Source organism: Lupinus angustifolius, chromosome LG12 (assembly GCF_001865875.1).
Source record: "Lupinus angustifolius cultivar Tanjil chromosome LG12, LupAngTanjil_v1.0, whole genome shotgun sequence".
NCBI lineage: Eukaryota > Viridiplantae > Streptophyta > Magnoliopsida > Fabales > Fabaceae > Lupinus > Lupinus angustifolius.
The window spans coordinates 18,622,807-18,636,136 of NC_032020.1; the positions used below are offsets into that span (position 1 = coordinate 18,622,807).

At 35.1% G+C, this 13,330-nt stretch overlaps 3 protein-coding genes across 3 annotated transcripts; all 3 read right to left on the reverse strand.

Moving 5' to 3' along the window:
- LOC109361491 (60S ribosome subunit biogenesis protein NIP7 homolog) lies at positions 389-1,126 on the reverse strand. Its single transcript, XM_019606957.1, has 2 exons — positions 502-1,126; positions 389-468 (listed from the first exon to the last, which is right to left on the reverse strand). The coding sequence occupies exon 1, from the start codon at positions 1,089-1,091 to the stop codon at positions 528-530; it is 564 nt and encodes a 187-aa protein (XP_019462502.1). The 5' UTR covers positions 1,092-1,126; the 3' UTR covers positions 389-468; positions 502-527.
- Positions 2,081-7,136, reverse strand: LOC109363090. The gene is made up of 7 exons (XM_019609270.1): positions 7,052-7,136; positions 6,524-6,783; positions 6,300-6,420; positions 6,088-6,208; positions 5,657-5,719; positions 4,611-5,333; positions 2,081-4,430 (listed from the first exon to the last, which is right to left on the reverse strand). Exons 2-7 carry the CDS (start codon positions 6,735-6,737, stop codon positions 2,586-2,588), a joined length of 3,087 nt encoding a protein of 1,028 aa, XP_019464815.1. The 5' UTR covers positions 6,738-6,783; positions 7,052-7,136; the 3' UTR covers positions 2,081-2,585.
- On the reverse strand, positions 9,127-11,673 carry LOC109361484 (COMPASS-like H3K4 histone methylase component WDR5A). Its single transcript, XM_019606950.1, has 2 exons — positions 10,944-11,673; positions 9,127-9,606 (listed from the first exon to the last, which is right to left on the reverse strand). The coding sequence occupies exons 1-2, from the start codon at positions 11,616-11,618 to the stop codon at positions 9,313-9,315; spliced, it is 969 nt and encodes a 322-aa protein (XP_019462495.1). The 5' UTR covers positions 11,619-11,673; the 3' UTR covers positions 9,127-9,312.

Genomic DNA, 13,330 nt, shown 5'->3' on the forward strand with positions numbered 1-13,330 from the left:
ACATAAGTGTGTCACTTGGAGTGAAAAGAGTAGGCATCAAAACAAACAACCATAGTATGTCAACATCGGGTACACATCTACAGTCTCACTCCTTTGTGTCACTCCACGTGACAGGAAATATAATTGGTCAACCAATCAGAAGTGAAGCTACATGGCGTAGTACAAAAACTGGGACAGCCGATGTGCTCCTATCGATAACAATGGCAGCTAAATCCACATTATCAAAAAAACAAGGAAGAGCAGCGACCTTATTACAATTTTAAGAGGCAAGGTTGTGAAGATGAATTTCTATATCTAAATCCAACTATTTCAAGACTTCAACAAAATTTTCATAATATGACTAACAAAAGTTAACTAAGTAAAAATCAGACACCAACAGAGTAATCACAAGATTAAGGCAAACACATCATATATAAATTATAGAAACAAAACTGATAATAATTGAGGGATACAATAAAACTATAATCACTATGATAAATCATAATGAATATCACAGTGAACCATAATCATTAAAGAAAATCATAGAATCAAAGCTCATCCTCCATCCTCAAATACTCTCCAAGATCACCTTGATGCAAAACCACAATAGCATTAGGATCCAACTTCCTACAATCCTGAGTTGACTTAGCCGCAATTCCAAACCCTAACGGAACATCAGACATAGAAAAAACAACAACACCATCACCAGGAGCAATATTCTCAGTGATCCTTCCAATCGCACTCTTCAAAACATGATTCCCGTACAAAAACGACATCTCAGACTGTGGCTTGAGCCAAACCTTATGCTTCGCATTGGAAGCGAGAAGGGAGAGGGCTTGAACAGTGAGGTGGAAGCTGCCGCCGTGAGTGTATTTTCCGATGCAGGTACCGACGGAGACGAGGTTGGTGCGGGAGATATTGGTGGCGCGTTTGACGATAGAGTCGCTGGTGTAAAAGATTTTGTTCTTGTGGAGACGGAAACAGTAGCGACCAGGTGTGGAATCGGGGCCTTCGTGAGAGGGATTATCGACGATATTTTTGAGGTTATTACCGACGAATTTGAAAAGCTTCTCGAACACCGCCGTTGTTTCTTTCTCATCTAAAGGTCTCATCTTTCAATTCAATTATCTTTCACTTTCACTTACACTAACACTTAGGGTTTTACTTCACATACAGATAGATAGCTGCTTAAGTGTTTTTCTTCTCTACCTGGGCCGTTATTGGGCTTATTCGCCTTTTACTAATAATAAAGTTTTTTTATAACAATCCTTCTTTAACATTCAAGAAGGATTAATCATCACAAATAAAAAAATACTGTAGAAATTCATTTTAATTAATCATCACAAAGGAAAGTAGACGACGCAAAATGTTAAAACATGTTGAATAAAGAGATTTTCACACGCACAAGAAAAAATATTACTGGCATATTGCTTATTAGTACTTAGCTTTGCACAAAGAGTTCCTAGACTTGTTTAAAAAAATAAAGATACGTCGTCTTAAACTATGTGTCAAATTATTTTCAAACCAATGATATTAAAACAAAAAACAAAAATATTTAATTTTTTAAATTAAATGACATATTTTCATTTATGTAAGACATAGTTTGGACACAAACTTAAATATAATTGTTCTGATCAAAGTATAGAATGGTATGACGAATCTAAGTAGGTAGTAGTGGGAGGAGTATTTAAAATACCCTCCATGAACCATATCTCTCCCTCATAGTCACCTGATACATAGTTCTCTTTGGTACTAGTACAAGTACGTAGTATGCAGTACATTACCATGTCAAATACCGGTACGCTAGAGGTATACTCAATAGAGTTTCTATAGTTCGTTGCATAATGAGTGTGTTTCTTGTAGTTTTGAATCAACACCATAGGAGAAATACCCCGGATAAAAAAATTATTGTTTGTTGTAACTTATTCATGTAAGTGTATATTATCAACTATTCTTCTTTTCTTTTACTTAAACTATAGGTAAAAGTTCGGTTCATTCCTTAAAAAAAATCAGTTCACAAAACAACCAATTCACGGTTCACTACAAAATGAGAGAATCGTGTTTGAATGCACTGGCTTCTTCCTCTCCATCAAACCATTAAAAATACTTAGCAATGCATACAACTAACGACACTTGGTGAAATTGGAAGCAAAAAAGCAAGACAAATTACTGTGGCTAACCACAATTAATCATGCATGAAAATCACTTCATATATGCATGTATAATGGAGTCATGATCACACACATTAACACACTTATGATGATGACAAAAATAGCAAACTACACTCATAATGTGCAATGTGAACAAAGCATAAAACTTCCAACTCCAGATGCTGTAGACTCCATATATTTTCAACAAGTTTGTGCTTAATGGAAAGCCTTAATGTCATTATGCTATAAAACCTTTCTTTTCAAGTTTGTATCTAACATGAGGTATGTGCTGTACCAATTCAATGAGTGAAAAGACTGTTATGTAAGGATATTGGAAACAAGCAATCAATATTCTAGAGCATAGACTCGAAGAACCAGAATCTAGAAGGAATTTCGAAACTTGGTTCCTTTTATCCTTCACGAATCACACCTGTCGAACTTCAAAACCTTCACTAACTAATTACAGCTATCAAAGTTCCAAAGTTCCAAGCAGTTGCTGTTACCGATACAAACAACATTTGGTCTTTCCTCTTTTTCAAAACCTGACCCATCACCACCAATATAACCTTCCGCTTTGCGATATGTGCATCGCGAAGGTCTTGGTATCAAACTGTCTTGGAGATAATCTCTACTTCTCTTTTTCTCCTTTATGTCCAGATATCCAGAGGCATAAGCTTCCAGCACTTTCGTTGTAGGTGGCCTGTTTCTTCTGCTCCGCCTTCTCGTGTTCATGTCAAGCTGGTTGTCAGAATCATCCACAGGTTTGAAGATTGTTCCTACACTGCACTCATCTGATTCCTTGCTTCTGTTATTTTGCAGTATCTCACTCACAAAAGGTTCATCGACTTCAACTTCGGGCAAGACAGGTAAGTTAAGGTCAATCATAGGCCGCAGCTGTGGTTTCTCACCATGATCCTTAGTGGCAGAAGAACCGGTAACATCAACAGATTTTCTGCTGATGATTGAGCTGGAAATTGACTGAGGTTCGACTAATGTAATTTTCTTCGGGGGTGGAATTTCCAGTGTAAGAACATTCCCACTAAATTCTGCATTGTTGGTACAGTAACTGGCCTTCTCTTGTTTTACTCCGGGAGCCACAAAGAAATTAGCAGTTACATTCTCACTGGACTTCGAATTGTTGCGACAGAAACTGGCCTCCTCTTTTTTTACTCTGGGAACCGCGAAGATCTTAACAGTGTCACTATTTTGCTTTGTACGGCTGCGGGTAGTTGATCTCCTCCGCCTTTTTGTAACCGGGACTATATCATTTTTGTTATCAGATGCCATTCCCTGAAGTAATTGGCACGTCAAACTATCACTTTTCTGTGGGTTGGTCAACAAGTCTGTCTTCCTGTCTTTGGACGAAGCAGGAAGACTACTAGAACCCATGCTGCTCATCGGAATCTCCTCTTTTGAAGGATTGTTTTCTAAACCATTAAAAAATGAAGATATTCCCCTATCTATGTTTAATTTACTGGCTTCACAAATATCAGTCTTCCTCCCTTTGAAGCGAACGGTACTGACAGACTCAGATTCATTTGTTTCCTCCTCTGAAGTATCTGAACCATCTGAATCATTTTCATACGTAGAAGCTTTTAAAACTCCAGCTGGTAAGGTTATCAATTCTCTCACCCTTGTCGTCTTTTCACGAGCCAGGCTTGTGTCCACAACAGTAAATTCCATTACATCTATACTGCGATTTGGAGTTTTCACCTTGAGATAGCAATGGCGTGGCTGATCAGGGAAACTTTCTTGGTCCATAACATTTCCTTCCTTGCTTGTGCAATCATTATCTGCAACTGTCTCAAGTTCAATTAGCTCAGGATCAGAAGCAACTTTACCCAGCACATCACTAACGGAATCAAAATAGTGATTCCCCTTCACTAGTTTCCTCGAAAACTTTTTTACTCCTGGGGTAAGGAAGACCAAATAATGCTTAGCAGCAATAGCATAATTATAACTACCTGGCTGCTCAGAGTGCCAACCTCTGGCAAGTAAACGAGGCCAAACAGCTTCCCAGAAAAGGTCACTTGTTCGAGTTTTACTCAATCTGAAACCACCTGTTAGAAACTTTACTATTTCCGCAGGTGTAAGCATTGAACAAGCTTTACCAACTGGTATTTCTGGGCGAACAGGAGGTGCTTGAGTGGATTTCACGGAATCTATAGCTAAACCTGTGAGATCTTCTTTTCCTTTACCCACTCCTACTGCCTCAACAAGAGCTTCGAGCCCAACTAAATCCTTTAAAGTTAAAACATACTCTTCAAGATGTATTCCTCCCTCTACGAAAATCTTGGACAGCTGTCAAGTAATATAAAAGAAAATGAATCAATATATAGGAAGGAGAATTATTGTTTTGAATTTCAAGTGACATTCACAATTATTGTTTTACATAACTATAGCATTGCTCCACCATATCCATGATGGAGCAACAATGATACTAAGAAGGAATAACCTCTGGAAGAATTTAAGTCCACGTACAGCAAGTAATTTATCACGACATTCCTCTGATGCATTGGGTTGTAAACGAGACAGAAGCTCGTGTTGCCTTGGTCCTGTGAAAATCTTTTGCCCTTGAATGCATTTTCTGCTTTTCACTTTCCTACGTCCAGACCATCTTTGGTATTTGTCAGACTTGTAAAATTTCCCATAATAAAATGACAGTATATCCTCCATCTTCTTATTGCCAACAAATCTTCTCACTTGAATAAGGTTCTTCCCAAATATATACAGGCCGAGGATGAAACTAGCCTCTTCAATTCCATTCCAGTTATCACTTGCAGAACCAGGAACAATAAAATCGCCTTTTTGTCTATGCCTCTCAATCATTGTTTCTTGATTCACATTGGTCTCTTTGGTACATTCTAGAGGTGAAAATTCAATTTTATTAGTAACTTCAGTTGACTTGCTTGCATTTTTCAGTGGATCGACCTTACTGTTCTCTGCTTCATCATTAATCCAAATGATTGGAATGGGTAATCCTACTCGAAACTTATGGAGAGTACTGACTGTGCCTTCTGCCTGATGTAGGTTACTTTGAAACCAGGAATAACCAGGTTCAGAAATAAAAGGTGGAATTTCAGCCTGGTACTCCTTACCCACCCGAGGAAATAGTTCGGGATCACCAAAAACATCAGAAATTTCTTGACAAAGTGATTGCTCATCAACACACTTCGCAACATCATTAACATGTGCTGTATCCACCTACAAAAAAGTTCAACACATTTAAGGGAAACAGACAAAAAGTATATACACTTCTTGTTGCTGTGGAAACAGTACAACAATTGTTTTGTTTAAGGCTAATTGTTGAAGGATTTAAAGGAACTCTTTATACCATTCATTGCTAGTTTGAGCAGTTGAATCCATGGCAAACAGAAAGCCACATAACCAGGACCATAAATAATAAAATTCCAAGAACAACCAATCTAAGTTGTGACTAAACTTTCTTGACTCGAAGAATCTCCTAATTTTCATGCCCACGATTTCCGAATGAAAGGAAGACAAATCCATCGGAAATCACAACTTACCTCTGAGTGCAATGTCTCTGTTTTGTCAGCAAGAATGGTTAGATTTTCTCCTCTATCAAGAGCCTGAAAGCGCAAAATAAAGATAAGGTAAAGTATTACACCATCCTGTCTAACAATGCAATTAATGCATCAAGCTAAGGCAAGAGAGAAGAAGAAGCAAGTGTAGAAGCACATATTCCTTATCCAAGTATTTGCCGTGTCCAAAATTTTCAACTCCAGATAAAATTCTTATAGAAGTATAAAAGAGCAGACAGAAAAATAGGGATATTTTTCAAAAACCACTCCCCAAATTGCAATGTAACACAGCAATTATCCCAAAGCCATATAATTTACAATGATTATAGGTTAAACCCGGACGGACGGAGACAATTACACAAGCAAATCGCTGAAAATCAATAGGAATAAAAAACCATGTATTCCTCCATGCCTACCTTGTCAATGTTCTCTAACATGATACTTTTAACTTGTGAAACTTGAGCCTTCACTTGTATTAGCTTTTCGATCTCTTCAGCATGGTCGATGATATACTTCATATGCTCTTTCATAACTGGTCTGCAAATACACGTAAACATCATTAACCTTTTCAAACAAGTTTTTCTATTCAAGCATTGAATTATCAATAAAAACCATCAAATGGGTATACCCAAACTCAGCTATATCTGCTTTTCCACCACTATATCTTCTCTTAAAGTCTTCTTTGACACGTTCTAAGAAAGCAATAGAGATATACTTGCTAACACATTCCTTGGCAACAACACAATAAGCTATAAAACAAAGAAGAAAGCAGCATTTGAATAATAGATCCATGAGTTAAAAGCATGAATTAAAGTAACTGCATGTAATTGTTATAAGAATGTAGAAAATTACCGTAACCATCTTGAAGTAAAAAAATGAAAGTGTGATGGTCATAATTGTAAGTGAAGTTGTTGTTGTTGTTGTTGGAAGAAGAAGAAGAAGAAGAAGGAAGTTTATGAAGACAGTGAGATGCAATATCAGCGTAGTTTTCGGTGAATTGAGTGAACTCACATAACACCATGGTTCCACGAGCCACGAAGCTATATATCAACGATTCTTCATTCATCTCTTCTCTTCAACTAGGAGCACTTATTCTTCAACCACGTTCCTCTCTGCAACTCACAAGTAAAGAGAAAAAAGATTAGCGATGTGTATTACCTTCATAGTGGAAGAAGAAACAGAAGGAGACCCACATGAAGAAGCGAATATAGAAAAATGGGTCGTCATAGTTATACCCGAATCTCAAACTGGTGATTGAAAAAACAAAGAAAACGTGAACAAAGCTTAGTTTTTTATGAACAAAAATACATACATATATATATATATATGTATATGTATATATTCATATATTAGAGAGAGGAGAGATAAATATAGTGGTACCTGTAACCTGTGTGCGTTAAGAAAGATGAGAAAGTTTCATGAATGAAAGGTGAATAAACCAAAGATATATACATTGTGATTTGTGAAGGGAGATATCTATTATATTTCTTCGGTATCTATAGTAAATACCAAAACATGGTGTAATCATTATTGTATAATTTATATATTTTTATTTTATCCTTCAACTTTTAATTTAAAAAGTTATATAATCTTATATAACCACCCCAAACATATTAATTATAAATTTTATATTTTTAATAAAGACAAAAATTATATAATATAAAGTAAATACAATGTAAAAAAGACATTTTAATTCTACAAAATGAAGTATATACAAATTAATTACTTAGTATTTTAAAATAAGAATGTGACTGACACTCGACAGACACGAACGCACACTAGTATAAAAAAAGATAAATAGTGTAATATCTATATATTATTAGATATGGTCATTCATTATTTATCATCAAAATGAATTATTATTTTTTAAGAGTTAATGATACTTAAATATGAATGATAGATAATACACTAAGAATATGACACAAGATATAAAACTATTTTTATCAACAATAAATAAACAATTCAATAATGCATAATATTATGAATGAGATAAGTTGTCCCAATTTTATGTCTTATTGTGTCTCAATCAAATGAAAAAATGATACATACTTAAAATTAAAAAATATAACAACACTTTAAATATATTTGATAGGATATAATTGGTTTAGGATATAGATACGTAACATTAGTTCTAATAGTGAGAGTTTTGAGTGTGGGAGAGAAAGTGTTTCCACACGCGCATTAGGCGCGTGAAGAAGGATAGTGACAAGTGTTACCGAAGAATGAAGATTCCAAACATGGAAGAGAGAGAGAGAGGAGGAGATCCTACTGAGTCACATGTCTTTCCATGTGTGAAACCACATCACTTTTTTGCTTTGTCTTTTTAAGTTGTTGCATAAAGACTTATTTATTTTTTAAATATTCAATTATCATTTTAATGAAGTTTCCACTAATTAATACCATAAATTAATATATAAAATATTTATTGTTTCAAAGTGGAAACCCAAAATAGATTTGCTACCTAGCTTGTCCACAGTTTTGGCAATTGAAATAACAATGATAAGAAAATAAAATAATTGGAGACAACTTCATGCATAAGATGTGAACAATTGGAATATATTTGACATTTAGGTAAGGCTTAATGGAAAATAAACACAAACAAATGAAAGGGAACTCATGTGATGAACTTTTACAATCCAAAATAAAGGGTTATATACCAGCTTTACTACTTAAAAAAATAAAATGAGACAAAGTTTTATAACTTATGTCAGATAAAGATTGAGATACACAATAAACATGAGTTGTGGGTTAACCTTCCTACTTATCCCAAGGCTCAACATGGTAATTATACTAACCATCAATAAAAATTTGTGAAACTACATAAATAATTCCTCCTTTTTCTATATTTCCTTCATGATTTATATAAAATATTTGGGAGAACACTCACCTCTGGTTAGGAAAGTGATTGTAATATTTTAGATACAAGTAACAACAAATATAATTAAACTAAATTTTGGGAACATAAATATAATTCACTCTTAACAATTATGATAGTGATTATAAAAGTGGTGATAATAACTAGGGGGTGATGGAGAGAAAATAGAAAAGAAAAATCTCTACATTAACTTCTTTGTAATATTATTTTTCTAATCTAATGGTGATTGATTGGGATAAATAGTTAAATATAAACTCACATCACAAAAATGGAGATAAGTTATCTCTTCCTACTACTAAAATCATAATACATATTTTATTTATGATTTTAGTGGTAGACAACTTATTATCTCCCAATACATTGTCCCTTTTGAACTTTATCTTCTGATACTTCATCTTCCCATATTTACCGAATTACAAAAGGCGTGTTTGTTTTGGGTATGAACACTAACAATATATCACAAAATATATTGTGATTTATGCATATAGTATATGCATGAAAGATGGATTGGGGTCTCAAAATTATTTGAGAATAAGGTACCCAACCAGCCGGACATAATGCTCTCTCACAAAGAGTAAACTGTCTAAGAATTTTGGACCTTGCAGTTTAAATGACATTAACTACTTAAGAAACAATGGTAGAAAAATGAAATCCTCGAAATTACAATAGTGATCTCAGCCACAAAAGCTACCAAGTTCCTCAACCAAAGTCCACAACTGCAAAATGAGTTAAAGGTCTCATCACAAGTTAGTTTCCTTCTTCTAAATCAGTCTTTGTGTTGAGTCCAGATCTTCACAGTTCTGTCATTACCAAGAGCACCAGAAGCAATCATGTTCTCTGTAGGGTGACATGACACAGATAAAACAGTATCTGAATGCCCTTCTAATTTCTGAACAGTTTTTCTTGTCTGCAGATCCCACAAGTATATACAATGATCTTCTGACCCACCAACAACATACTTACCATTTGTTATAGAAAAAGTGGACGAAATGCAGTATTTTGAATTAACATGACCAGTGTAAGTCTTCAGAAATTTTCCAGTTGAATAGTTCCAAAGCCTCTGCAGGGAAAGAAAACATCCATGTTAATACAAGAAAACATGGAAATCTAGACTAAAGCAATGGCGGGTGAAGCAGGCAGGAAAATAAATAATCTTGTAGTGAGTTAAGCTACGAAATTGGTTACTAGGCAAATGAGAAGAGGTGTTGAATTGTTGGCGAACTTTTTCTCTCCCCCAACCGGGAAAGTCATGCTAAAGGAAGAAGTAGCTACGGTAAATTCAAAACTATTCTTCCACTCAGATAGCTTATTGTGAGGATTCCCCTTTGTCTTCCCATAGGCTGGGGGAAATAAGGCTCCACTATAAGTCTTGGAGCTAGGCAGCTCAACATGGTATGAGGTTCGAAGTGCATAACTTGAAGCTATTTTATTAGCTGTATTACATTACATGCAAATATGATTGCAAAAAGTTGAGTCAAATAGGGAGCAACAACAACCAATCTATAATCCCACTAGGTGAGTAACTCTAGCTTGTAATCCAGGTGGGGGCATCAAAGTGATGGAACATGGCTATGGTTCATCTAGGTTGAGTGGTTACTGCACCATGCTGGCCTGCCCGCTCCAAATTGAGATCGAGTCATGGTGCTTGGGCGAAGGCTCAAGTGTCGTCTCTCCTAGACAAAGAGAGCAAAGCATGAGGCTGGTTTCATAGAGCACCAAACACCTCTGTCTTGACATTGGAGGGATCACAGGCTGCTGCAGTGCTCACCCCACAATGCATCATTATCATGGTATCCTACTATAACCAGAAGGATGAGCTGAAAATTGAAAGTTTAAACACATTCCTAGCACCAAAAGAATATGCACTGATGTTCAAGTAAATTTGTCAGCATTGTTGTTGTGCAAATTAAGGAGACCCAACACCAGCAGGAAAGAGAATAATCAACAACTTTAGGCAGTGTTTGACATCGGATATCAACATGATGGTATGTGATGCTCAGGAATGTAAAAACATTGTTGCCACCTAAAAATGTGAAAATACAAAATTTCTACTTCCTTCACAAGTGATATGCTCCTGCACACTAGTATTGACATGTGTAAGTGACATTTAAAAATAGGTGTATTACCAAACATTGCCTTAGCGTGTAGCTAATTAACAACAGTGTTGTCATATTTTTTTTGTAATACCAATAATATCCCTTCAGCCTTTTGGATGTCCCTTTCTAGATGCGTGAATGTCCCTCCTAACAAGTGTGACTCACAGGAATCGAAACATTAACCTTTTGGTCGTATTAGGCTACTAGACTACTAGACCAATGTCTTGTTGATATGTCATATGATTGAATTGAAACAATGGAAAATAAGAAAATAAATGGAAATAAAGGTGAAAATAATTACCAAATTATTATCCAAGGTACCAACAAGAATGAACTTAGCATTGGGGGAAAACTTGACAAATGAAACAGGAGGGTTCTCATCATCAATCAAAGTCTTGATACAATGTCCAGTAGAAGCATCCCAAATCCTACACAACCCATCATAGCTACTCGAAACAATAAGTGAACCATCGCGATTAAAATCAACTGCTGTGACAGGATCTGAGTGCGCAGGCAACACTTTCAAACACTTACCACTCTTCACATCCCATAACCTAACCGTCTCATCAAACGACCCCGAAACGATGACGTTTGACTGAGGATTGAAGTTAACACAGAAAACGTAATTGGTGTGGCCGGTTAGGGTCTTTATCAAGGAACCTGTGGGAACGTCCCAAAGGCGGAGGGTTTTATCGTCGGAGGCGGAGACGATATAGCGTGAGTCAGATGAGAAGGCGAGATCGGAGACGCCCTGTTCGTGGCCGGAGTATTCTTGCATCGGGGAGAGGGTGAGGCTGTCGGAATCGGAGTCGGAGTTGGTGAAGGCATAGGTGCGGAGAGTCTTGTCGGCGGAGGAGGAGGCGAGGAGGCGGCCGTTGGAGGAGAATTTGACGGCGGAGACGGCTTTCTTGTGGCCGGTTAGGGTTTGAGAGAGAGTGTAGGGTTTGAACGTTTCCGATGGCTCCGTCGTCGTCATCTCCCTGAGACTCTCAACCTCCGTATTTGAGGGTTTAAGTTTAGAGTTTAATATTGACACTAGTTATTTATCATAAGTAAGGGGGGAAGTTACCTGCACAGTGCAGTTTGATACATTTTTTAAAATATTTGTGAAAATTGTGTAGTTTTTAGGCGTGGATGAGATTCACGAGTTCGGAAAGTCATGGACGGTGAATGTGATTTCCTTGTAATCTTTTGCGTATGAGGTACGAGACTCACTCTTATACATTTTTCTCGTTCGTGGAAGTAGTGTTTTTCATCCACGAGTTCCACTTTTTTGAAGGTGTGCACCCTAAATATAATTTTCATTGTACATTAATAACAAGAATAATCTATATATATTAGTTCTTAGTTTAAATGGTAATTTAGAGGTTAATTGTTCAATATTTAATTATTTTTTATTTTTTTATAACTAACACATATTATTTGTACAATGACTCTAATACATTATGGTTACATTGTATTATATTCGTTATCGAATTTTATACATTTTTTATATTGTTTTAAACAATGGGTGAGTGTTGAACCATTGAGCTTTACATTACCATCTAAACCAAGAATCATAATATACAATCGAAATCATGTTTAGGATACACGACTCCTAAAAATAGTGGAACTCGTGGATGAGAAACACAACTTCCATTAAGGAGAGAGAATGTGTTAGGGAAGCCGCATTCATGGTCCACGACTGCTCCAAACTCGTGGATCTCTAAAAACTACACTACTTCTATAGATATTTCGAAACATATACCAATATACCAAACATGTGATAGTGTAGTTTGACAACACTATTCACGTAACCTTTCCAACTTTAAGGATTTACCTGTCAATTTCTTTGAACACAAATAAAAAATAAAAAATTACCGATAACTTTTTTGGATATCATTTTATTTATCTTATGAACAAAAAATGTATGAGTTTATATGAATTTTATATATTGTTATTTAATTATTTAAAAAAATAATTCAAATAAATGATTTAGTAATTGTGTATAAGTTTTTACACCACTAGAGTAATTTGGGACAACGTCTTTGAACTCAACCTTTCATGTTCTCTTGTTACAAGATAACTCAATCTGACTCATGGATCATATCTTATTCGAATGAATAGATTCAACCATTGATTTGTTAATCATCATTAACTCTCAAATAAAAATAATACAAATCAATGGTGAATGATATGTTGACAGTGTAAAAAACTTTATACTATCAATGCATAGATTTTAAACATCGATCTTAACTCATTAACAATTTTAAATTTCATGATACATTTTTCCATAATTAAAAAATTAGAAATACATTATGAAATTAGTTTAATTAAATACAATATTGCTGATTTATGATGATTATGATTTATTTATGATAAATCATAACAATGTTAAATTCATATAGTCTATTTCTCCTAGTGTTATGAATGTTTTTTTTGTTGCTGTATAATATTGTTGATTTATATTAGGTAAAATCTTTGAACACTAATTCTTAGATTATCACTTAAAACATACAATTGATGAGTAAAGATTCATTGGAGTGACAAATAATAAAAAACAACCGAAAATTAATATGGTATGATATTTTCATTATTTCATATATAATAATACGATTCTTATTGAAAACAAAAAACAATAATTTCCCTTTGCAACAATATGTTAAAGGAAATAACACAATATCAAATAACTTTAATTTAATATGATTT